General features: G+C 33.3%; 5 protein-coding genes across 5 annotated transcripts in view; 2 read left to right on the top strand and 3 right to left on the bottom strand.

The window, feature by feature from the left end:
• Positions 1-2,557, bottom strand: part of LOC111706775 (tuftelin-interacting protein 11) — a 17,217-nt gene extending 14,660 nt beyond the window's left edge. The window contains exons 1-6 of the mRNA XM_023479713.1: positions 2,437-2,557; positions 2,311-2,365; positions 1,961-2,071; positions 1,387-1,484; positions 492-574; positions 83-156 (exon numbers count right to left, since the gene is read on the bottom strand). Coding sequence (XP_023335481.1) covers positions 83-156; positions 492-574; positions 1,387-1,484; positions 1,961-2,071; positions 2,311-2,365; positions 2,437-2,516 — 501 coding nt within the window. The 5' untranslated portion in view covers positions 2,517-2,557. The remainder of the gene's footprint in view (positions 1-82; positions 157-491; positions 575-1,386; positions 1,485-1,960; positions 2,072-2,310; positions 2,366-2,436) is intronic.
• Positions 2,558-2,611: 54 nt separating this feature from the next.
• On the bottom strand, positions 2,612-5,481 carry LOC111706805 (dnaJ homolog subfamily C member 17). The gene is made up of 8 exons (XM_023479747.1): positions 5,472-5,481; positions 4,892-5,007; positions 4,523-4,641; positions 3,983-4,066; positions 3,530-3,599; positions 3,241-3,380; positions 2,729-2,998; positions 2,612-2,672 (listed from the first exon to the last, which is right to left on the bottom strand). Exons 1-8 carry the CDS (start codon positions 5,479-5,481, stop codon positions 2,612-2,614), a joined length of 870 nt encoding a protein of 289 aa, XP_023335515.1.
• Positions 5,482-5,633: 152 nt separating this feature from the next.
• Positions 5,634-8,518, top strand: LOC111706776 (putative oxidoreductase TDA3). The gene is made up of 4 exons (XM_023479714.1): positions 5,634-5,690; positions 5,865-6,785; positions 7,159-7,223; positions 7,758-8,518. The coding sequence occupies exons 2-4, from the start codon at positions 5,870-5,872 to the stop codon at positions 7,851-7,853; spliced, it is 1,077 nt and encodes a 358-aa protein (XP_023335482.1). The 5' UTR covers positions 5,634-5,690; positions 5,865-5,869; the 3' UTR covers positions 7,854-8,518.
• A 1,868-nt stretch (positions 8,519-10,386) lies between these two features.
• LOC111706779 (SH2B adapter protein 1) lies at positions 10,387-24,531 on the top strand. Its single transcript, XM_023479716.1, has 14 exons — positions 10,387-10,547; positions 11,640-11,769; positions 13,259-13,302; positions 13,729-13,802; positions 15,568-15,618; positions 16,081-16,226; positions 19,258-19,358; positions 19,624-19,699; positions 19,752-19,893; positions 19,968-20,031; positions 21,042-21,153; positions 22,721-22,821; positions 23,225-23,360; positions 23,670-24,531. Exons 6-14 carry the CDS (start codon positions 16,101-16,103, stop codon positions 23,778-23,780), a joined length of 969 nt encoding a protein of 322 aa, XP_023335484.1. The 5' UTR covers positions 10,387-10,547; positions 11,640-11,769; positions 13,259-13,302; positions 13,729-13,802; positions 15,568-15,618; positions 16,081-16,100; the 3' UTR covers positions 23,781-24,531.
• LOC111706778 (phytanoyl-CoA dioxygenase, peroxisomal) lies at positions 16,799-18,054 on the bottom strand. The gene has a single exon (XM_023479715.1). The coding sequence runs from the start codon at positions 18,025-18,027 to the stop codon at positions 16,975-16,977; it is 1,053 nt and encodes a 350-aa protein (XP_023335483.1). The 5' UTR covers positions 18,028-18,054; the 3' UTR covers positions 16,799-16,974.
• Positions 24,532-24,743: the final 212 nt, after the last annotated feature.

Consider the following 24,743-nt stretch of genomic DNA (forward strand, 5'->3'; position numbering starts at 1 on the left):
GAAAATAAATCAATAAATATTCTATCTGTATACAGATACATTTATTTTAGCAATAAACGTTATCTTATCTTATCTTATCTACCTTCGTGTGTTTTTCCCAGTCTCCGAACCCCTTTCCAAGACTTTGTGGCTGGAAAAAATTCTGTGTTCGCATTCCTTAATTAAAAACAATTTTTCTTCTACTAAAAATATTTGAAGTTTTTATATATATATTTACTTTACAAAATCACTCTCTTCATATAATTTTTTAACTTTTTTATCTAATTATTTCAATCCATGGTTTATGAATAAAACTTATAATGAAAAAAAAACAGTTAATCAGTGTTGATTTTTTCTTAAGAAGTTTGAGTTTGTGACAAGTTTTCAGTTCCTTTCTTCTGTTTTAGAAATTTTGATGGCGCAAAAATCCCCCAAAGGAATGGAATGGTTAAAATAATAATAATAAAACAATATATATTATTTCACTCCTTTCTCGACCTTTGGATAATTACCTGCAATCTGTCCAGCATCCTCCATTCTTCCAGCAGCTCGAGGTGTAAACATTGATCCTCCACCCCGACCTGATCCTCCAAACCTAAATAAATAGATTAGTTTTGATCCTCCACCCCGACCTGATCCTCCGAACCTTAATAAATAGATTAGTTTTGATCCTCCACCCCGACCTGATCCTCCGAACCTAGATAAATAAACTAGTTTTGATCCTATACCCCGACCTGATCCTCCTAACCTAGAAAAATAAATTTATATTTATCCTGCAAACCTAGATAAGAAGACCATTACTGACCCTCCACTCCGACTTGATCCACTAAACCTAGATAAATAGATTAGTTTTGAATGATCCTCCACCCCGACCTGATCCTCCGAACCTAGATAAATGGATTATTATTAATCCTCCGAACCTAGATAAATAAATTATTATTGATCCTGCTGCCCTGCACTCCTCCCGGATCCCAGAGAAATAGATCAGTATGTAGATCAGTATTGATCCTCCACCCTTTCTGATCCTACGAATCTAGATAAATGGATTAGTATTGATCTTACACTTTTCCCTGATCCTCCAAAAAGATAAATAAACTTTTATTGATCCTTCATCTCTCCCTGACCCTCCAAACCTATATAAATAAATCAATATAGATCTTAAACCCCTTTTAAATTCATCAAACCCATATAAATAATTAAGTTTAGATCCTTCCCTCCCTGATCCTCCAAACCTAAAAAAAATAGACTGATATTGAGCCTTCACCTCTCCTTGATCCTACAAACCTAAAGAAATAAATGAATATTGATCCTCCTCCCTCAATCTTGATCCTCCGAACAAAACTGAATACATAAACATTGATCATTCTCCCTCTGCTCCTGCAAAGTACCTGGATAAACAAATGATACCTTGGCCTGTCATCATCACTTGAGTCTCCTCCACTCTCTATACCCCTAGCTCTCATCTCTTCTCCTCCCTCCTCGTCCTCTTCATCTCCTTCCTTCTTCTAAACATCATCTCATCAAATATGTATATTTATTATGTTTGTTTATGCAAAGGTAGCCATAAACATTAAACTAATTATCGTCTCCCTTCTTTCATTTTACTTTCAATTTGTAATTTGCAACCGACTTTATTTCTAAAAATGACCCAGCAGAAAAAAGTAAATACAGGGTGGTCAGAAAAAAAAGATAATCAGCACAACTAACTATCTGCATTGAATAAATTTATCAATAAATACATGCTTCAAAATGCGTTTGTTAAAAATATCAAAATAATGGATTTCCAACTTGTTCAAAATAAAGCATTGGGTATAGGGATTTGAAAAAGATGTCTAAAAATGTGCCATCAGTAATGACAATTCCAAATTTCAAAAATTTGTGATTACTACTACTACTGTAAATCATTAATTAATTAGTTCTGAGGAGAACTTAAAAATTTATTTAGAATATTTTATATTAATAGTTTCTTGTTACTTTTAACCTTTTCTTTCCCTGCTATCCCGGCTGATACGAAGTTCATAGAAGCGGTGTAATCAACCTTTTTCCCACGCTTTGTACCAGCATAACTTCCTATACTCGGACCCTCGTCCTCCTACAAAATCAAATAATCAAATAAAAAAATAAAAAAGATCAATTAACTAAAAATCAAATGGAAATTGATCAAAAAGATTAATTAACTAAAATCATAAATTTTACAACTAATTTAAAAATCTAATTCATAAATCAATTTTAATCAAATCAAATAAATTGTATTATTTTAATTGATCATTTGATTATTTATTTTTTAATTGAAATCAATCTAAACAACATTATAAGATTATTTACAAATACCTCGCTATCGCTTTTATCTGCCCAAACTCCGTAAATCTGTTTATTTTTACTCGTTCTACAAAAACAAACAATAAGAGAAAATTAAATTGTATAAAAAAGAGTTGTTGTTATTGTATAATATTACACCTTTTCTTTCCGTAGCTGGAGGTCATCTCATCCTCAAGATCCTGGTCCGTGATCTCGAACCTCATAACCTCGTCGTCCATCTTGAATTATATTTGTGTACTCTGAAACAAAAAGATTTCAAGGATTTCGCTAATCGTATTGATTGATTGATTTATATCGTAAAAATAATGCCGCGCTATGAGTTTTCGTCTTCAGCGATCATCTGTGCTATCAATCTCTTTCTCTCCTCTTCTTGTCTAAATATAAAAAAAATTTAACAAGATATCTGAAAAATTTTTGTCGTTTTTCTCACCTTAGTTTCCGTAAGACTAAACTCTCAAAATCATTATCCTGAGGTATCGTTCTAGAATCTGTGTGTGTAGCTAGTACTGGGATACTTGCTTCCTCGGAAAACAGAGCTTTTACTTTGAGCGGACTCTCGACAAAACCGGTTTCTATAGTAGAGGCCATTTTGGCGCTGCTCAGATCGTTGAACTCAACAAGGGCGCTGCCACCTTTCTTCTTATTTATAACTACAGCTGATACAGTTCCATACTTGCTGAATATTCTCTCCAGGGATTCACTGAAAGTAGTAAATAAAAAAAATAAAATAAAAATAAAAAATATATACAAAAGAATCTTTCATTAGCACTTCAGAACAAAATAGAAATGTCACTTAATGCTTTGCATGAAGTTTACAACCATCACTACTTTAAACAAAGAAAAACATACAAAGAAGTTTACAAACATGACTTATTGAAACCGATGAAAAATCTTATTCAAAAACTTTCTGTTAGTTAAATTTTGTTGTCATCAGAAATTAACCTTGTGTATGGAGAATCATCGGACTTACTCCACTTGACCTTGACCCTAGCAGGCTGCTCTCTGCCACGATGCTGCTCACCTCCAGATGCTGCCGCAGCTGCTTCCTTGGCCAGCTGCTCTCTCATGTAAAGCTGTTCCTCCTAATTAAGCAAATTTTTACAAAAATGTATGAAATTGCAAAAATAATAATAATAATAATAAATTATCAAGCTATTAACACTGCAATTTGCATTTGCAATGTTTGAAACTTTTGAAGAAACTTATTTGAAATTAAATATTTTTTCTTTACCTCCAGTTGTTTTGAGCCTTCTCTTCTTAATCTTTCTATTTCCATGGCTAGCTTTTCTTCATCAGATTTCCTAAAATTAATTTAAAGTGTATTATCATTTATTTTAAAAAAAAACACATAAATTTAGAGTTTTGTTTTAGCGACTCATTACTGTTAAAGAACAACAGCTTGAGAAATAAGAATTATTAGATAGGTCTAAATAATAGATCGACATAGAACCCCCAGACTGCCTTCAGGGAGGTATGTTGTTCTGTGCAGTTTGATCAAGTTTGACAAGTTAAGAACTTCTGGTGCAAAAAAGAGTTTTCCCCCTCTTTCAGAAACGTGTTTTTCACGAAATTCGTCAAAAAAATTTTGCCATAAAAAACACTGAAAAAAAAACGCCTTTAGAGAGTTGTAGAGAGGCAGTTGAAGGGGTTAATTTTGTAAATAAAATATATTCCCCTTGATTACCTTGTAAACTGTTCCTCAAACTTTGCCTCGTGTTCTCTCTGCTCCAATTGATCCTTTAACTTCCTTCTCTTTCCATCCAGAGCTCTGGGATTTTAATCAATTTTATCAATTGTTCGGGAATTAATCCAAGTAGTAAATCAACAGGTTAACATTATCAATCAATCAATCAGTCAATCAACCAAATCAATCAATCAACCAAATCAATCAATCAATCAATCAAGTAAGTCATTAATTATTCAATAAATGAACAAATGAAAACAAATCATTCAATAATCTAATAAAAACTGCTCTACTGATCAACAAACTAATAAATAATCAATTAAATAATAAAACCAAAACTTATTAAATACACTAAATTACATATCAATGAATTTAAGAACTTGTTAATCAATTAATAACCTCATCCAAATCCAGCATTCAACTTGTAGTCAACCGTTTATATCTAACCACTGGATTAATAACAATTCAATAAAGCAATGGTCTAATCAATTGTATCGTAAACTAACCAACCAATAAAACAAATAAAAAATTTGTCGCTACCTGATTCTCAGCTCATTAGCCTTCCTAGCTTTAAGAACAGTATCATATGCTTTCCTAGAACTAGGATCCGTCAACACCTCTAGAGCATCGGACAGCTCGTGGAAGAGGGCAACAGCGTCCTTAAAATATTAATTATACCAAAAATAATAATAATACTTCAGCATTTAGTTGTAATCACTTTATGCACAAATGCAACAGTTGAGATTTATCATTTAACACTCTAAAATAATAATAGGAGTGAATATTTCAATAATATCCAACACCCCCCCCCCCCCACCCAGGTGCAGAATATTATCAACAAACTAGAGGAGAATGGTTTAAAAGGTGGGAATGGTTTCTTAAGAAAATGTATACACCTTTATTAACAACCTTGTTATCAGGGTTTTTGTCCGGATGGCAAGTGAGAGCTTTCTTCCTGTACGCTTTCTTAATCGTCTTCTCGTCAGCTTCAGGTTCAACCTCCAGAAGTAAGTACAAATCCTTTCCTGGAACATTTTAAAGGTTATCACCAGGGGTATATACAGCGTGTCCCAGCTCTGAATTGTGATTTTAGAAACTTATCAGAAAATTCAAAAACAATGAATCATTATAAAAAGTGCATAAGGCTACTTTTAACATTTTCTTAGAATAAATAATAGATTTTTTGAATATTATAGTACTAGGCTTTTAGAGCGCTTCACGCCGATCTTTTATTTCTATTGTGAACATTTTCTCTTTGAATACATTTTAAAACAAAAAATTTCGCGGATTTTATCAAAATATGTCGTAAATTTACAAAATTTAATCATTTTCATCATACATAGACCCTCCCTGGGGTCATGTATGCCAATGCCATGCTCACATAGGCAGAAATTACCAAAAAAAATAATGATTACATTTAAAGATGAGGTTATTATTGAATCTTATTCTAAATAACACTCTTTTCAACACACAACAATTAACAAATAACTTTTTATCATTTCATCAAAACAAACGTTGTAAATGTAATTTGATGTTTTTCCGGCGATATGTTTAGAGAGACAATGCGCGATGTGCCCCTGATAATTATAAAAATATTAAAAACTTGTCGCGGCATTGGTGTTAAACACAAAATAAAAACATTGAACAATAACATCGGAGGCCAATTGGGCCCACCAAAAGCAGAGCTCTCTTTTAATCGACAAAATAAGTTAGTCAATTTTGATCTTTTTGATTTGTTTCGATCAATGAAAATATTTCATTGTTGAAATTAAATTGTAAAAAGGAGGTATCGCTATTTTGTCAATTGTCATATGTTTTGAGTTGAGTCGGATTTTTTGAATGTTGAATTTATTTCAGCTGGTATAATATCTCTAATTTTCAGGAACAATGGTGCCTAAAGATCAACCAGTTCTAATTGTTGGCGGCGGTATTGTTGGTTGCAGCACCGCCTACTATCTTAGTAAGGCGGGATTTACGAACGTTATTGTGATTGAAGCTGTCGATGTTGCGCATGCCGCCTCTGGTCGCGCCGGCGGTTTTCTAGCCAGGGATTGGTGCAACAACCAACCCACGCAAGCTCTAGCAATTCGTGGTTTTGAGATTTACTCCGAGCTGACTGCAGAGCTAGGAGTTGATATCGGATACAGACATGTGAACACTCTGTCCCTTAATCTTGGGAGTGGGGACGGGCGCGGAGACGCCACAGCTCCAGGATGGGTTGATGGTCAGGTGTCAAACGTAAGTGTTTTAGGAACTAAAGGTACAACTGCACAAGTTCACCCAGGTTTGGCAACCAAAGCACTTCTGTCGAAAGCTCAGGAGAAAGGAGTTAAATTACTCCGTAGTAGAGTGATTGCAGCTAACTACTCCGAGAAGAAGATAAACTCCTTGCTACTGGAAAGTGGTGAAACTGTACCCGGAGAAACTGTGATACTAACCATGGGACCATGGACCGGGTTTGGACTCGAATGGTTCGGTAAATCGAAAATAATCTCTGGTGAAAGAGCTCATAGCATAGTTCTTAAACCGGAACCTGGACGAGTGGACGATACCGCGCTATTTTTGTCCCTTCCGGCCGGCGAGACGGAGGTTTATCCCCGTCCTGACGGAACAGTTTACGTCTGCGGACAACAAGATGAAGAACCTCTTCCCGCGGACCCGGCCCTGGTTGTATCTAACCCTGTGATGTGTGCTGATCTACTCCAGGCTGCTTATCGGGTCTCATCCTCACTCTCAGGACTGAAGGAGGAGTCCACAAGTGCATGCTATCTTCCAACTGTCAAGGATCATAAACCTTTAGTAGGTGAAGGTTTAAATAAAAGTAGAAAGTATTTGCAGATGATTTTTCGGAAAATATTTTATCATATTCTGTTTATTTTATAAAATAAATCATCCCCTCCCTCTCAATAAATATTTTTCTCACAGATGTTAGGTATGTTTAAATATTTTATTTGCTGAATTAGGGATAGTAAATGAGTTTGCGTTGTAAACGGTATCAAAAAAGGTGAATTTGCGTTTTATAAAAACCATTTCCTTTGGTATATTCTTGAAAATAAATACCCGGCCCTGTATTGGAATGCGTCAGAAAAATGGACCTCTCGCAAGTGGAAATTCTGGCGGAGAAAAATGATTTTGAAACAGAAATGAATTTTTTATTTTTATTTAAATTTGTTTAGGCTTGGTTCCTGGGTTTACTAGTTTATATATCGCAGCGGGACACTTTTGCTGGGGAATTCTACAGGGAATTCAATTAAACATGAGGATAAATACACCTCCATGCTATGTTTTTTAGACAATTTTGATTTTTTGAATGCCAAATTCCAATTTTAAGGAATAAAACGTACAAAATAGGATTGTTCCCGGCCTTATGAGAGGGAAATATAATTTGCTTTGCAGTGCTTTCACAGTTTTAACCAAACTAATATGTAAAAAATTTTATTGAATTTCGCGGATTTCTCATTTGCACATTATAGTTCACCTTTTAATAAAAGCTAGTCTCAAAGTTTTCTTAACTCATACCACTTAAAGTTGTCCAATTTCTATTTAAAATGAAAATTAGTTCCTACTCAATATGATTGGTCATGTTATGTTTTTGATATATTTTACTTGATATGTTTTTTTATTGATATGTTTTGTATTTTGATATGTTTAGTAGCTTCATCAAACGTGCATGTTCTGTTTCATATGTTTCGCCAAGACATAATGGTGATAATTTTTGTAATTGTTAAAATGTACCCCTGCTCAGTTCTCATGTTTATTGTATCCGACCGAACAGGGACCTGCTACAGGAGAAGCATTAGCTCAGCTCATTCTATCAGGAGAGGCTCCGGAGTCAATTCAAAGACTAGACCCAGCTCGTATCATCAAATAATTCAGAGATGGGAATTTATGAATAAGAGTTGAACTTATTTTCATTTGATGGAAGTTAAGTCAGCTTATAGACTTTAAAATGATTTATTTTATTTGTCATGGAATGGCCCTAAATGTTCAGATTTTGGAAACTGCTTCGCTCTTTTTGAAGCCGGTTGAACTAGTATAGTTGATCCCGGTTGAAATTCCAAATTAGTGTCTACAACCGAAAAACTTATTTTTCAATGCGTGGTCCATATAAATCCATCTGATCAATCCCAAATGTTGATTGATTGATATTAGGGGCAGAAATAACCCAGGTTGTTATCGTAAACAATTGGAAGTATAATGTCAAGTTGTAGAAAAAATTCCATACTGCAGAATGTTTACTGCAAGGAAGTGTTTATTTTTCTGTATGTTATAATTTATCTCTTACATTAAATACTAATATTTACATCTTTTAACACCCCAAATGAAGTACACATTTCTAAAGTATAGTACACGTACGTGCACAAAAACTTGTCAAAGTTCACAATGACATTTAAAGTGTACTTTCATGCCCCTAAATGTACTTTCAACCCCGATCCCATTTGGGATCAGAAATGGAATTAAATAGACCCCCGGACTCTGTAAACGTACTTTCAAGTGAGCCACCATTAATAGAGTGGCATATCCGAATTACAACGGTACCCTCAAAAGCTTTTTGATTAAGTATGAATTATATTTGTTGTTTTTTGGGACAACTGTTTAATTTACTTTGTGGTTTCTCTGCAAAAGTGACTTGCGCACTGCGCATTTCCATTGCCATACACACAATGGAAAGATTATTAGAATACAACATGTATTAAGCTGCAGGAAAATAACGACTGTTCTTGAAAATGATTAATCGTTTCAAAGTTTATGTTGTAATTAAGGCGTGCTCCTTTTAAGAATGAGAATAAATTAAAATTACAAGGACAGTTCCTTAAAAGCAATTAATCAACAATTTAAAGAATTATGATTATAAACATTCTGTGATTAACTTGACTTTATAGGTCAATTGTAAATATCCTTTTTTACAAACATTGGGCCCATAAACATATAAATTTTTTTGTTTTTAATTTTAAAGAGCACTTTTTCGTAAGGAAAAACGTACACACACACTATAAACAAAGAAAGTAAAGTAATTTCATTTCTTTTAAAATGTTGAAACATGTCTTCCCAGTCCTGCCTTTTCGAACTAAACACGATTTTTCCATTTTTTTCAGATCCCTGGCATTATGTCAGGAGAGGATGGTGGAGGTGGAGGAGGAGGGGGTGGAGCGAATGGAGTAGGAAACAATGAAAATTTATATTCTCCGTCGGAGGAAAGAAATCACTATTCCGAATCTCCTCAGGAAAGGCAGTGGAAAAGTTTTTAAAAATAAAAGGAAGTTTACGCAGAAAATTAAATAATAAAAGGGAGTGTACGAAGAAAATTTAAAAATAAAAGGGAGTGTACGCGAACATTTGATAATAAAAAGATTTGTGCGCAGAAAATATTGAAATAAAAGGGAGTGTTCGCAGAAAATTTAGAAATAAAAGGGAGTGTGCGCAGAAAATAAAAAAAATGGAAGTGTGCATAGAGCTTTTCCAGCGAGAAAGCAGTTTAATAGTTCAATGGCATCTTTGGATAATGCTTTCTCAGAAACTTAACTGCAGATAGAATAAATAGTATCATTCGCTAAATATTTAGTTTTGCTTTATTCTACATCTTCTTCGTCGTAACTTTTAGTGACCCCTCATTAAAAAAAAATAATTTTAAAGGGGTCAACATTGATTAGATACCGTCGATTCTCTGGCTTGAAAGTGTTATGTTCTATTATTTTCCATTTTATCTTAAGCAAGAATTGAGTGAGTCACTTTTGCAGAGAATTCACAAATGAAAATGAAAGAATTCTCAAAACTAAAACACGGAAATCTGATTTACTTTAAATGGAGGGTCACTGTAAAGTACAACAGTCCTTTCACGAAGCTTTTACAACCTTACGTTATAGGCTCAGCAGTCAAATATATCTAATCGGTCTAATGGAAGCTTCCCTGGGACACCTGGAAGCTTCTCTGAAAGAATAAATAACCGTTTAAACCACCTTGGACATTTTTCATTTTTAATAATTTCCTTTTTTTGAGAGATCGAGATAAACATTTATGATTTATGATTTATGATTTATGATTTATGATTTATGATTTATGATGAGACACACAACCAGATTGCATGCTATAGTCATTATAAATATAAACAAGAGAAAACAATTTAAAAAGGTATTTCAGTTCAAAGGACATTTATTCAATACTATTTACCTTGTATCTTTCATCCCTTGATGCTTTTATTTCATATCATGAATTTCCTAAGGGGAGGCGGGCCGGCCCCCCCCCTCTAGAAGCTTATGGGGAGGGGGGGGGGCGGGCGAGAGCCCAGGCACCTCCTCAGTCCGCCCCTGAATAGTGTGTCCTCAATATTGCAGCATGGAAGACCGTCTTTTAGTTGCGTTCATTGTAGTCTGGATCTTTATAGTTTATAATTAATTAAAATACGACCGCTGCATCTAGGAGGAGGATGTGGTGTACTAGATGAAGAGGTTACACCAGCACTTATTCTACAGAAATATATTCATATATTCTCAGCTAGATTTGCTCAGGGTTGGGGGGACAGAGGAATAGATCTCACCTCTAGGCTAGCTGATCATGTTGCAAACAGGTTCGTAATATGTAACCAGGGGTGTATATACGGGAGGGGCAGTGCACCACCCTAGGAACTCCGGGGGGGGGGGGCAAATAAATTTGATGCCACTTTGTGTGAAATGAAATCATATTGCATTAACCACTTTTTGAAGTTATCTAAGTTTAAAAAGTATCTTTCAAGAATTTTGTTAATATTAGCTTTTGAATAATTACGCGGATAATATATAGATGATGGTTTTGGTAAGATATCAATGGAATATAATGTTGTCTTTATTAATAAGTAAGTTATAAAATGTTAAACGTTCATAAGTTCTTACAAAATAAGAATTCAAAGAAGACTTTTAAAATTTTATTAATCCAGTTTTATTTCTTTAAAATTTGTTATCCGTTAAAACTTACATATGCAACGCAGCAGATGAGATTCACACTGTTCGAAAAAATTATAATGTACTACCCACTTTAAATGAAATTATAATGTACTACCCACTTTAAATGAAATTATAATGTACTACCCACTTTAAATGAATTTATGATTTACTACCCACTTTAAATGAAATTTTAATGTACTACCCACTTTAAATGAAATTATAATGTACTACCCAACCCACTTAAATGAAATTTTAATGTTGTACTACCTACTTTAAATGAAATTGTAACGAGCTTCCCACTTTATTTAGATTATCACTTAAGTGTTAAGAAATACCCTTATTGCCAATTTGTGAAGATTTGTCCATTATTGATAAATTAGTATCAAAATTAGTATAATCAACAATATGCAGTATGCAACTGCAGTTCCCAGTTCGGAAAGCATATTACCAGAAAGCATGAAACTCTAACACTGTGCTCAACTAGGATGTACTGTACATAGTGGTAAATTTAAGCAAGTTGACAAATTGGTAATTGACAAAACTGATTCTTTGGCCTTCCTAAATTCCCTTTTTTATTAGGACACCCTTTACTCACTCATTTCCCATGTTTAGTGGGACACCCTGTAGTCACTCATTTCCCATGTTTATTGGAACACCCTGTAGTCAATCATTTCCCATGTTTATTGGAATGCCCTGTAGTCACTCAATTCCCATGTTTATTGAGACACCCTCTATTGTAGAGGACCCCCGACTGATTTCTCTGATCCTGAACCTGATTCTCCGGCTCTTCTCAAACCCAGACCTTTCTTTCGCAAGTTCTCCTTCAGAGGGATTGCTCATGGCAAAACATTCAATATTTTTCATAAACAGGTTCGTACCCTTCAATTGGAAAGAAGCGATATCTTCGTTTTTGAATAAGTCATTTTAAAGAAATACTCAATTAAATAGACGGAATTACAACAAAAGAGTAAGGTTTAGAAAATTGCCAAAGTTCAAAACCAGATGGAAATTTTGTTGAAATCGTAAATGATGCTTTTTGTATTTTTTTGACCATGTAAAGGGACTGTAAGCGTACTTTTTATTGACTCTCCATTCAAAGATGGCAATGCCCGATTTCCAACGGTAACCTTGAAAGTTTCGTCTGATCAAGTATTAATTAGATATCCATATTTTTGATTATTTAAACTGTTTATTTTTATTTGTGGTTTCTCTGCGAAATTTACTTGCGTCTTACTTTAAAAGAAGAATGGGGAAAACACGTTTCTAGTCAGATAGACGATGTTATTTTTCAAATTTGCTCAGATAAAGGTTTCAAGGTTGTATCCTTGCATGACCGGTCGTTTGAAAAAAAATTTGAATAAAAATATTTATATTTCCGTTCATAATCATAGTACAAGCTAAATTACGAGTTTAAATTTATACAAGTTTGAGTAAACGTTACAGTATATTTTTAACTTTACCAGGTAAGTTTGACTATTTGTCTTTATTTTTTAAGAACGGTGGGTTTTTAATGTTTACATGAGTTTTTTTTCAACTTTACAATATTTTAAACTCATTAACACTTTTATGCGTAATTTTTCTCCGAGTTATTTATCCTTTCTTACTGGATAAAAGTTACAACTCATCAGCGCTTTTATGCGTAATTTTTCTCCGAGTTATTTATCCTTTCTTACTGGATAAAAGTTACAACTCATCAGCGCTTTTATGCGTAATTTTCTCAGAATTATTTATCCTTTTCTAATGAATAAAAGTTACAAAAGTTACAATTTACAATTTTTAGAACAATTCTTTAAGCTAATGATGACATTAACACTATTCGAACTGGGATACGATTTATCGTATTTTAATTTACACAAACTTGAGACATTAGCTGCACACACTGCAACAAATCTTATTTGTAATTAGATAATTTTAATTATCAGAAATATGTGTCATTTTTAGTTTACATTGGAAAGGTCGGGAGATTTAAAAAATATTTTTCCCTGTTTAACGTAATACTATTAATTATAAGAATTGTTAACTCTTTTATTTTTAGACAATGAGTGATAAAAAAAAAAAAAAATTGAGTGGTTTTCATATTTTATTTTGGTTCTGCTTCAAAGTGACTTTGACCGAGTAATATTCTTCAGAGTAAGTGGAAATATATGTATTCCATATATCCGATAAATTATTGTGCTCATTAAGTCTCTCGTCTTAGAACCAAGGTAGTGTAGGATCCTCTTCATTAGTTGCAGGACATATGTAGCGTGCAGCTCAGTCGCAGTATCACACCATTCAGTCTCTTTAACATTGGAGTTTTTTAATGAAATATAAGATTTAATTTTATCTGCGTCTTTGTTTTAACCTTGGATGTTTTCAGGGTTCGGATGAAGTTGAACTCTCTAGCTCCGGGTGTAAACCAAGGTATAGTCATCTATCCTAACAAATATTATGAAAATTTAAAAAAAATTTGTCGATTAAAAAAGTATAATTTAATTGGATTTACTTTTCAAGATCGAAAAACAACGACTTCCTCCACTTTTGAACAGGCATAAGTTTTAAGAGTGCCGTTGTGAAGCGGACATGCCTCTCTTTTAAATGGGAGGTCACTAGAAATTACGCCCCTTTTATTTTTCCATTTCTGTTAGCTCGAGATTTCATACTGATAAGAAGAATAAAATTATATTTCTCAGTTTTAAATATATATTTTAATATGTTTCAAATACTTATCAATATTACACGAAAACAAACATATTGAAAGGTAAGGGGGGGGGGTTGTTCTCATAAAGATATTTACTCTTGGAATTATAGTTAAGAATTTAGTAATTTCAACGCCTGCTATATTTTCAGAGCTGAGAAGAAAACTAAGGTTGTGAAACTATCTGTGGAGGTTGTAAAGGAGGGACAGGTCGCTTATATTCCAGGTAACATAACAAGGTAGGGCAATTATGTAAGCATAGACAGAGCAATAATGTTAACATAGACAGGGCAATAATGGTAGCATAAACAGGACAATAATGGTAGCATAAACAGGGCAATAATGGTAGCATAGATAGGGCAAAAAATTAGCATAGACAGGGCCAAATTGTTAGCATTTACATGGCAATATGTTAGCATTGATAGTGCAAGTTTTTAGCATTTACAAGGCAATGTTAGCATAGATATGGCAATAATGTTAGCTAAGACAGGGAAGTAGCGTACCCAATGCCAGGACAAAAGCTATAACTTGCCAATAATAATTAATCAAAATAATGGCAAAATCATGGCAACCTTGGATGTATTTAAACCTAACCTGACAAGGATTAGCATAATCACGCAAGGTTGTTAAGAAATATGATGGGGGGGAGGGTCCACAACACCCATAGTAATACTGGCCTAAACAACTCCCCCTGATTTACGTGAAAGTTCGTTGATTAGATCGACCCCCACCACCACTTTATACACATACATCTAAACAGTTTGTTTTTAATCTTTGTGACATGAACAATCTCAAGAAATAATAATTGTATTGTCTTAAAACATTTTTTTTAAAGTGAATATTCGCAAATTATCTTTTTTCCATCTCATAATCTGAGTTCGTTTCCCTTATGTCCATTTGACAGCCAAATTTTTGTTTTTAAAACTTTTTTGTTTGTTTATTTTCTGTGGTTTTTTTAACAATTTAAAAAAAATTTATAGATTTTGATGGTTATTATATCGTTAGAACTGACGAGGGTCAACCCAGACCGAAATATATTTTCAATAAATGTGGAACTAACTTCTAATTTTTTTTCTCTACAGAGGTTTGGTCCATCACCATCGCACTTTCATGCATGGAAAAGGGGAAGGATAAGATTTCTTAAAATATTATTCTAGCTTTATCTTTATCCCATTCCGATCTAGTTAGAGTGGAAAGTAGGAGGTTTTCATTCGAAACCTTTTAAAATATCAGATCTTTCCAGAATTCATTTAAAACTTATTAAAGATGAATTTTAGAAATCGAGTATATAAAGAATACTTTAGGAGGTTTACAGGTAGTGATGGGACATAGCTAGGTGTATTTTTATAAACCTTTTAAGGTTTTGGACTTTTAGAAGGTTCCACATAAACCTAAGAAGTTTTACAGATTTCAAAATTGTTTATTCAAAATAGCTGCTTTTGGAATTCATTAATATTAAAGCTGTAATTATATAAAGACTCCCCAGAATATCATTTTCTTTCAAAGTATTGATAATTTTTAAAACTTCTTTTATAGAAATTTAAAATTATTATGTAAATGCATATAATTTCAAGAATTAATCTACCTATCATATACCTAACTTATTGGGAAAATGATGATTTTCAAAAGGAGGTGGGGTTATTTTTCAAAAGTATATACAAGTATAGCATGAGAATTTGGATTTTCAGGGTTTTAGTAGAATATTATCAAATCTTTAGTTTTAAACTTTTGTTTGATATTTGGGAAGCCAGATGTTGTATTCATTAATTAAACTCAAAAATGAGACAACAAAAGCTGAAATCACGAAATTAAAAGTCTTATTAGATATCACTTTACTTCTACCATTCTTTTTGGTTAAAAAGTATCTGGTGAAACTTTATAATAAATTTGGTCTAATAATCTCCCACATTAATCAAACATCGATCGATCCCTTTAAATCATCAAAAAAAATATATTTGAATTAATAAAAATTGATGATATGACGTTTTCAGGAGATTGTGCAGATGAGCCAGGGAACTGGGAGAAATGTAAACTATTATTAGGGACACACTTCCACTTACACACAGTATTGTAACAGGGGAAACTATTATTAGGGACACACTTCCACTTACACACAGTATTGTAACAGGGGAAACTATTATTAGGGACACACTTCCACTTACACACAGTATTGTAACAGGGGAAACTATTATTAGGGACACACTTCCACTTACACACAGTATTGTAACAGGGGAACTATTATTAGGGACACACTTCCACTTACACACAGTATTGTAACCGGGGAAACTATTATTAGGGACACACTTCCACTTACACACAGTATTGTAACATGGGAAACTATTATATTTGACATGCCTGGAAAATAATTTTTAATGTTTTTATTTATAAATCAGATTTAAAAATACAAGTTGTCCAGATTTGCAATAAAATGAAATGGATCCTAAACACTGTAGGGAAGATTAGTGGAGTAGTTAATATCAAGCTAGTAGGGAGTGTGTACTTAGTGAAGGCTGGCGGAGGATATATGCTTGAGTTCTGGCCGAGGTCAACCTCTAGACCTAAGACGGGTGTGTTCTGTGTCCTTATCACAGAGGCCAGGGAAACTTCGGCTCTGGAGATGCCAGACAAAGAGAATACATTTGTTATTAAGGTAAATAAGGTAAATGCAGCAGCATTGGAAATTTTATTATTTTTAAGGATAATGATTTCCTTTTTAGACCCACATATTCAACTAAGTTTCTATAAACTGCTTAATGATTTCATAATTCATTCTGACACATTTAATTCTCTTTTAGCGATGTCAAATCTACCAACACTTTCAAATTTCCAAACACTATGTACATTTATTTTGTTTTGTTTTTTAACATAACTGTGATTTTTTTTTATCATTTCAATCTGTTTGAACTTCTCGAAAAAAAAGTTTTAATAGTTTTAAATTCTAAAACGAAAACTAAAGCCTTTTGCTCAATACAAAATTTAAAGCATAGGAAAATGAAAGAAAATCTAAAGAGAAAGAAAAAAATGTGGGCTTTCATCATCCATCAGGGTAAAATTTAGCATAGTGTAATAAAAGCAAATTTTGTAAAATGTGGAATTTCTCTGATTTTTGAAAAGCCTTTAAAAGAACAAGAATATATAATCTCTACTTTCATAGAATACAATTTTAAAACATGTAAACCCTTCAAACCTTTTGTAAAGACTTTGATAATAATAACTAATGAATATACTTTTGGATAAATATAGTTTATTGAGATAACGATAATGTAAAATGCTAAATATTCATGAATATAAATGATATAGAATTAAATATAGCAATATAGCAAAAAGAGATTCAATTTTGGCAAAGTATGGATTTGTTCAATTAAAGCGGGCTGGCTCAACCGAAAGATTGAAGTTCTTTAAAGATGAGACTCAGCCTTCTTTCCTCGGACATCTCGGGATCTAAACTCCCAAAGATCAACAAAATCCATGACAACTCCCTTTCTTGCTGCAATGTCTTCGACCTCTTTTGCAATGTTTTCTTGGCTTGTTCCCTTGACATCAATGTATTCAATATCACTTGTGGAGTAATGGCAGCTAATGGCTTTCCTGAAGTTGTTGGAGACATTTGCTCCTGATCCATGAATAATTAAGGGATGGAAGAAAACTGTGTCTCCCTTCTCCATATGAAGGTGAACCCTGGGATTATTTTCTGCTCCTCGGATACCATGATACATTTTGTTGACTCCAGCCTCCCAGTCAGGGTAGTCATGCTGTTCAAGAACTCCCTTATGTGTTCCAGGCTGTACTACTAGACACCCATTATTGTCATCTATGTGTTCCATGGCAGTCCATGCAGCAACAATACGGTCAGCTGGGCGGAAGGGGAAATAATGCAAATCCTGATGAAGAGGATGTCTTGAGGTCTTTGTGCCTACATCTGGGGGCTTGTTGATCAACATTGAGTGTACTGCACGGATATCCTTTCCAGTAAAGCACTGTACATAATCTAGCAGCTCAGGTAGACACACATACTTTGATAGAACTTCATCCCAAACAAAATCTTGAATCTTATTGTAGATTCTCTCGTTGGGTAATCCTTTTTTGTCCTTCAGAGATAGGTCCTTCATGAGAAGAATGCTTCCAGCATCCACCTTCCTGTTTACCAGGTCAAGGAATCGCTGACGGCTTTCATCAATAAGGTTATCAGGGATAAGGTTTGGAATAACAAGGAACCCGTTCTCTTCATAAAATTCTCTCTGTCTTGTTGTTAGTTTTCCAGTAGAGGTTTCATCTAGAGTAAATCTAAAGTTGGTCTTGGGTTTGCTGGATCTAACAGGATTGTAAATATGTGGCGCTGTACCAGGAACTCCACCAAACTTATAGGCATGCTTTGGACTGGATATCCCTTGTTGGACACCAAAGCCAAAAGAATATCCAATTTTACTTTTTGCTTCGAGGCTTACTGACATTTTGGTTGTCAATGTTTAACTGAATTAGAATAGAATTGCTTCTAATTTTATACCCGAGAGATAAGAATATTCAGAAATCCCAGGTCCTAGGTTCTAGGACTAAACATTGGAAAATTTCTAGAACAAAAGTATTTATAACACCGAGTTGCAAACAATAGATAACATTTGTATATCTAAAGATTTTCACTTAAAAACAACAATTTTAGGATGCTTTGTGTAATGACTTCTTATTTTTTAATATTTCCCGGTTGATTTCCAAGCAATGTTTAAACTATCAATCATTCCTTAGGATCTATGTCTACTCATTTGAAACTCATCAGATTCTTTTCAGAATTTGAATCTGGATCAAGGATCTGGAAAATATACTAAAATTATGAGACAATATATGGTTAACACCTCTTTAAATTTGATCAAATGATAGGCTCAAATATTAACATCAAAATTTATCAACAAAAAAATATGATTATACAAAGTACAAAGGATTTATTTGTTAAATTTTTTTGAGAAATCTATTGAAACACAAATTGTTTTTTACACACACATGACACAATCTAAATAATTAGTCATTATTGTTTTAGAGTTCTAGAATTGATAGGTATCATAAAATCAAACGCTATGTTTATAAGCTCAATGATTATTGTCTATGAATGATAAGAATATTTAGAAATCCCAAGTTTAAGTACTAATAATTGAAAAATTTAAATGCAAATACTTTAGAGTACGTTAATATAATCATTCATCATTCATGGTACTTAATTGTATTTCTAGTGTGTGATATCAATATTGTGTATGGCATCAGTTTGTATTTGTATTTGTATTGATTTATATTTTCTCTAGAAAACTCATATTCCTTCCAATACTTCATCTTGCATATTTTATTACAAGAGGCCGAAAAGTTGTGAATCCAATAGACCTGAATTCAGAACCTTAAATTGACCACCAGGATGTTGATAACTTTTGAAATTAAATGTTTTTACCCAACTACATTTAATTCGTATGTTGATAAACAGATTAAAAGTTAAAGTGTCTTCCTAGTGTTCCTCCATTTATAGAGAGGCATGTCTGATTCACAATGCAAAACTTAAAAGCTTTATCTAGAATCAATGTTTGTAATTTTGTATTTTAAATTGTGGTTTCACTATAAAACTTACTTGCTTCTTTTTTACTGCAAGAAAACTATGTAGGGATTATCAAAATTCAAGTTCCTTATTGAAGCCATTGTATTCTCAGGTTGAAGGTTCTGAGGAGTATATTATTGAGACTGTGGATGCTGTAGAGTGTAGGCACTGGCTGATGCTAATTCAATCAAGTAGGCAGAACTCTGTATCCAGGTGTTTAAGTATTCTTATTCTTATGTTGTTTAATTTCTTAGTATTATTCATGCTCTCATTTAATGTCTTGTTATTGTTCTATACTATTTTTCTATTTTTTTCATAGTATTTAAGTTCTTGCTCTAGTTCTTTGGGAGCATCGACCAATGACAATTGACCATTGTGTTAATTTATTTTCATCTAGTTATTTTTCTTAAGTCAACTTTCTTATTGCATTCTTATTAAGATATTCTTATTTTTGTTGTTAAATAGTTCCTTACTTCAGGGTTATGATGAGGGACTCCTCCCTAGCTAGAGATAGAATATTCAGACTTGGACTTACTGAATCCCAATCCATGCAGGTAATTTAAGATAGATATTTTCAATAATCTTATAATACAATATCTATTTCAGCACTTTCACCCTGGAGGATCACAGGACTATCCTGATGCTGGTCAACCTGTTAGCTTATCTGACCTGCCTCCTAGACTAGCTGGGGAGCTTGGTGCTGCTGTTCGGTCCGTTCATGGGTCAGCTTCCAGTATCAGTATTCCAGGTGGATCTTCAAACATCAGATATATCCAGTTATAAAAGGAGCTTTGAATAACATTAATTTTGATACTATTACAGGAGAAGGTTCAGACTTGTTCAATCTTCTAGTTGAGTATCCTTGGTTTCATGGTGTTCTCACTAGGTCGGGCTTATAGGACTATATATTATCTCAAGTTTTAAGGGACTGTTAATGTAAAATGAAAGAAGGTATAGGCTGAAGCTAAATCATTTTAGGTGTTGATCGCGACCAATATTATTTCTATCTGATGTCCTTGTCTCGAGGAATTGATATGATATAAAACTGTGTCAAAGTTATATAAAAACTCATATATACGTAATCTAGTTGACGAAGCTTTGTGACCAGATACTGAATGGCAATGGTCAGATTATACAGACAGAGCCACCTGACCAGATACTGCACTGCCATTGGTAGAATTTCTGGTTAATTGATGCAGGCGTAACAATTATATCTATTAAAAATGTATTCGTATCACATTTAAATAATAATAGAAGCGTACCTAAAATTTTCAGACACCTCTGTGTTAGCCTAGTTTTCAAGTTTGTTTCGTATTTGCTAAATATGATTTGTCTAAAACTTATATATATTTATATTAGTTTCTAGAGACAGGGACATCAGATAGAACTAATATTGGTCGCGATCAACTCCTAAAATGTTTAGGCTTTAGCCTATTCCTCCTTTCATTTTACATTAACAGTCCTTTAGGAAACTCCATTCTTACTTCACAAACGAACCCTCCTTAAGCTCCTAAGATTATCTAATTCATATAATTTTGTAACCTGATGTAGTAGACCTTTGATTTTTAAGCTGTACAATTTGCTTGATCAAATATTTAAAGTTTAAATTATCTAAAGTTTACACAAGCAGGTTTCAAATGTGACTCAGGTTTAAAGAAAAGGGATTGAAAATTAAAGTTATCAGAACTTTTTGTATTGTGAATCTGGGGATCAAGCATTGATCACTATATTTTGCGCAATTAATTGAAGGATCAATCAATAATCAAGCGTTCAAGTTTCTATCCCATTCTACTAATCCATAGAGCTAAGATCATCCCTACTTTGACCTTATTCTCATAACCTTAACCGCCTTAAATAGTTATTTTTATCTCCTGAGCAGCTCCTTGTGGTTTGTAGAACTGACGCTGCAGGGATGGTTCTACATCAGTCTGTGACAGGACACGGAGTATTCCTTGTTAGGCAAAGTGAGACTAGGAAGGGAGAATTAGTTCTTACCTTTAATTTTCAGGTGAGTAAAAATTAAAGCATCCGATCTATTGCAAAATTAGCAAACATTAACTTCTGATTTTCGATCAATTGGTTCTTAATTTTGGGGTATTCATGCATATTTTTATGGAACTACTAGCTTTGCCTGGAACTAACTTTTTTATATAGTTATTTAATATAAATTTTGAACCAAGATCTCAGATTTTAATCATCGAGTTCTCCAATCAAAATTTATTGGAAATTGGTTTAGTGGTTCATGAGTTATGATTGGACATACAAACAAACAGAGATTACTACATTTTTATATATATAGATATAGATTATAGATGCACCCTTTTGAGGTTTATGTTTATTTATTTGTTTTTAACCCCCTTCTCAGTTTTTTAAATTATATTGCATTTTAAATGCTCGTTCCGATTTGTTCATGTATGATTATTATGGTCATTGTTCATGGGTTTATTTTGATCATTGTTTATGCATATTTTTATTTACTTTGTTATGCACATGATGATTATTATGCTTAACGAATTCATCTTTATTGTTTAATATAATGCTTATTGTTCTTGCATGCTATTATGTTCATTGTTCATAAGGTTTATTATGATTATTGTTAATACATGTTTATCATTATTAGTGAGATTTATTATGCCCAATGTTTTCATTGTTTATTTTGTAAATTTGTTATGAAGTACTTTGACACCTCTGACAAAGGAATTGAGTCGTTGTCACAAATTCTGATTTTCTAATCCCTATATTTTGACAACCCAATGTCTTAGGCCTTAGATATTTTACTGTAGTAAAAAAATCAAAGTCCAAAGTCAACTGCCTGACTGACTAGATACGGCCTAAAAAAGTCTTTTTGATGTCATTTTTAAGGATTCCACTTCAAAAAAAAACTTTTTTAGGCAGAACTTAAACATTCATACTGTTCACTTACTTGATTTTTTGCTGAAACATGCCTTATGACTGTTAAGAAAAATTCACAAAAGGAATTGAGTCTTTGTCACAAACTCTGCTTTTCTATAATTCCTATATCTTTGCATCTAAAAGTCACAGACTTTAGATATTTCAAACTATGAGTTTTGTAAAATCAGATAATTCATGTTTGAAATATCAAAGGCTTACAACATCAGGTTGCAAAGATATATGAATAAGCAAATTTGGGTTTGTGGCAAAAACTGAATTCCTTTGGGGAACCTACCATCAGTGCCATTAACAGTTCCAAAAATATCGCAATAAAAACCAGAATCAGCTTAATCAAGTCTTGCAACTAAAGATTCATTTGTTTTTAGACCTCTACAATATCTTAAAATGGATTAACTTAAAATCCCTAGATGCATTTCCTGAAAATTGAGATTATAATTTGGTAGACTGCATATTAATATATTTCAAAGAAAAAGTTTAGGTGTTTTGACTTTAAACCTGTAGATGGTCCATTTTCAGCAGTGCGAATTTTTAATTTGAGTCTAGAAGTCAACTTCCTATTCCAGAGTCTTAAAACACCCAGTTACGGGCCTGATAATGTTGACCCTAAATAAAAATCCAGCCCAGAAAAAACGAACCAACTATATGCATTATGCATTATGCAGGGTAGAGCCAAGCACTTAAGATTAACCTTGAATGGAGATGGACAATGTCGGGTTCAACATCTCTGGTTCAACACAATCTTTGAGCTGCTGGAGCACTTCAGGTCAATAAACCTTCTCCAAGGAACCGTAATTTTTATGGACCCTTTCTCATTCACAAAAATACCCTTCAACCCTATATTTAAACATTAGTAAGGAATATATCGTCGTTTTTGTCATTTTTTCTCTTTTTTATTTTTTGTACAAGGTTACTTGTAGCAAATATCGGGTAAACATGATATTCTGTAAACCTACAGTACATTGTATATTATTAACATTCTATGTAAGTTTTATGCTATTAATTTGGTTTGTAAAGCTTATTAAATGATTTGGCAAATGTGGTCTAGGGGGGTGCCTGAGTTATGATCGGACATCCCAACATCAGACAGACAGACAAACAGAGATTACTTCTTTATAAATACTAATTTATGATTTTAATCCGAAATAATATTTCATGATTTGTTTCAGAGTTCATCCTATCCCTCTTGAGTCCGGGGGGCGGAGTGAGTGTACCTTGTCAGAGTTTGTTGTCAGACAAAATCCAGGATCCACAATCCAGCATTCAGGAGCAGACAGATCCTTTCATAATCCTCCTCAAACAGAGGTAGACAGATCCTTTCATAATCCTCCTTACAGAGGTAAACAGATAGAGAGAACCTTTTCAAAAAGAGAAAAAGGCATATTTTTTTCCTAACACTTTTATTTAGAAATCTTTGGTTTAAAGCTAGAGAATATTTTTTACAAAAAAAACTCTTAAAATGGAAAAAATCAGATCAAGTGTAATTTAAGATTAAATTTTTTTAATAAAATTTAGACAAATTTAGAAAAGAAAACAACGCAAACATTTTATTTTTTTATATCCTACGTCCAAATCACTTGTGGTTGTGGATATATTTTTCTTTCTTGTGTTTAGGTTTGGACTCTTGGTATATCCATACGCCGGCGAGCTGGTTCCCTTGAGGCGATGAACGTCGAGGGTGGTATGGCGGGTAGAGCCAAGGATAATCCATACAGTTTCGTCTAGTGCGATGGCGGGTGGTGTCCTCAGATTACAGAAGACGAAAATTCATAAATGAGAGAAATGGTTCATTAATATCATATTGGTTAAAACAAAACAAGTCAGATTTCCTGGTTTCTATTAGTTCCTGATCGTAAACCAGTACATGATCAAATTAAACTGAGACCGACATTTTTTATCTAAAATATGGGTCTTCATGGTTGAGACAGTACCCCTTGACTGTTTATTATACAGTAGCCGAAGGGTCCGGCATTGCCCGTGAATTTAAAAAATAATTTCCGTCATGAAAAACAAATCGGATTTTCTTCAGGCCTCTCATACCCCGGGATATCCGTGGGTTTCCTTAAAAGATGTCAGCCACTTTAGTCCAGCTGTTTGGCCAGCTATAGCGAACATATAAATATATATATATGCATATGAGCGAAAAGCTTTATAAAGACTTTAGAGCCTTAATCGTAGGGACACTGAATAATTCCTTATTTATGGTGTTCTTGATAATTAACAATCCCCCGCGCGACAACGCGTTAAATCCCTAATTTAAAAGTTTACACATTGGTAATCGAGTACATGATTGCTGTTGCTAAGCGCAATACCTAGCAAAAGTTCAGGCCTCCTCTGAACTGAATTCATAAATTTACCATTTCTGTCACTTCTAGTCATTATTAACCTTCTCTGGACTGAATTCATAAAGGAACTGAGTTTTTGCCACAAATTCAAATATTCTTATCCCTATATCTTGGCAACCCAATGTCATAGACCTTAGATATTTCAAACTATTAGTTCTGTTAGATCAAATAATCTAAGTTTAAAATTTCAAAGGTTTACACCAACAGGTTGCAGAGATATAGAAATGAGAAAATTTGAGTTTGCGGCAAAAACTCAGTTCCTTTACCATTTCTGTCACTTCTAGTCATTATTAACCTATCTCTGGACTGAATTCATAAATTTACCACTTCTGTCAACTTCTAG

The sequence above is a fragment of the Eurytemora carolleeae genome, unplaced genomic scaffold, assembly GCF_000591075.1.
Source record: "Eurytemora carolleeae unplaced genomic scaffold, Eaff_2.0 scaffold163, whole genome shotgun sequence".
Taxonomy (NCBI): Eukaryota; Metazoa; Arthropoda; class Copepoda; order Calanoida; family Temoridae; genus Eurytemora; species Eurytemora carolleeae.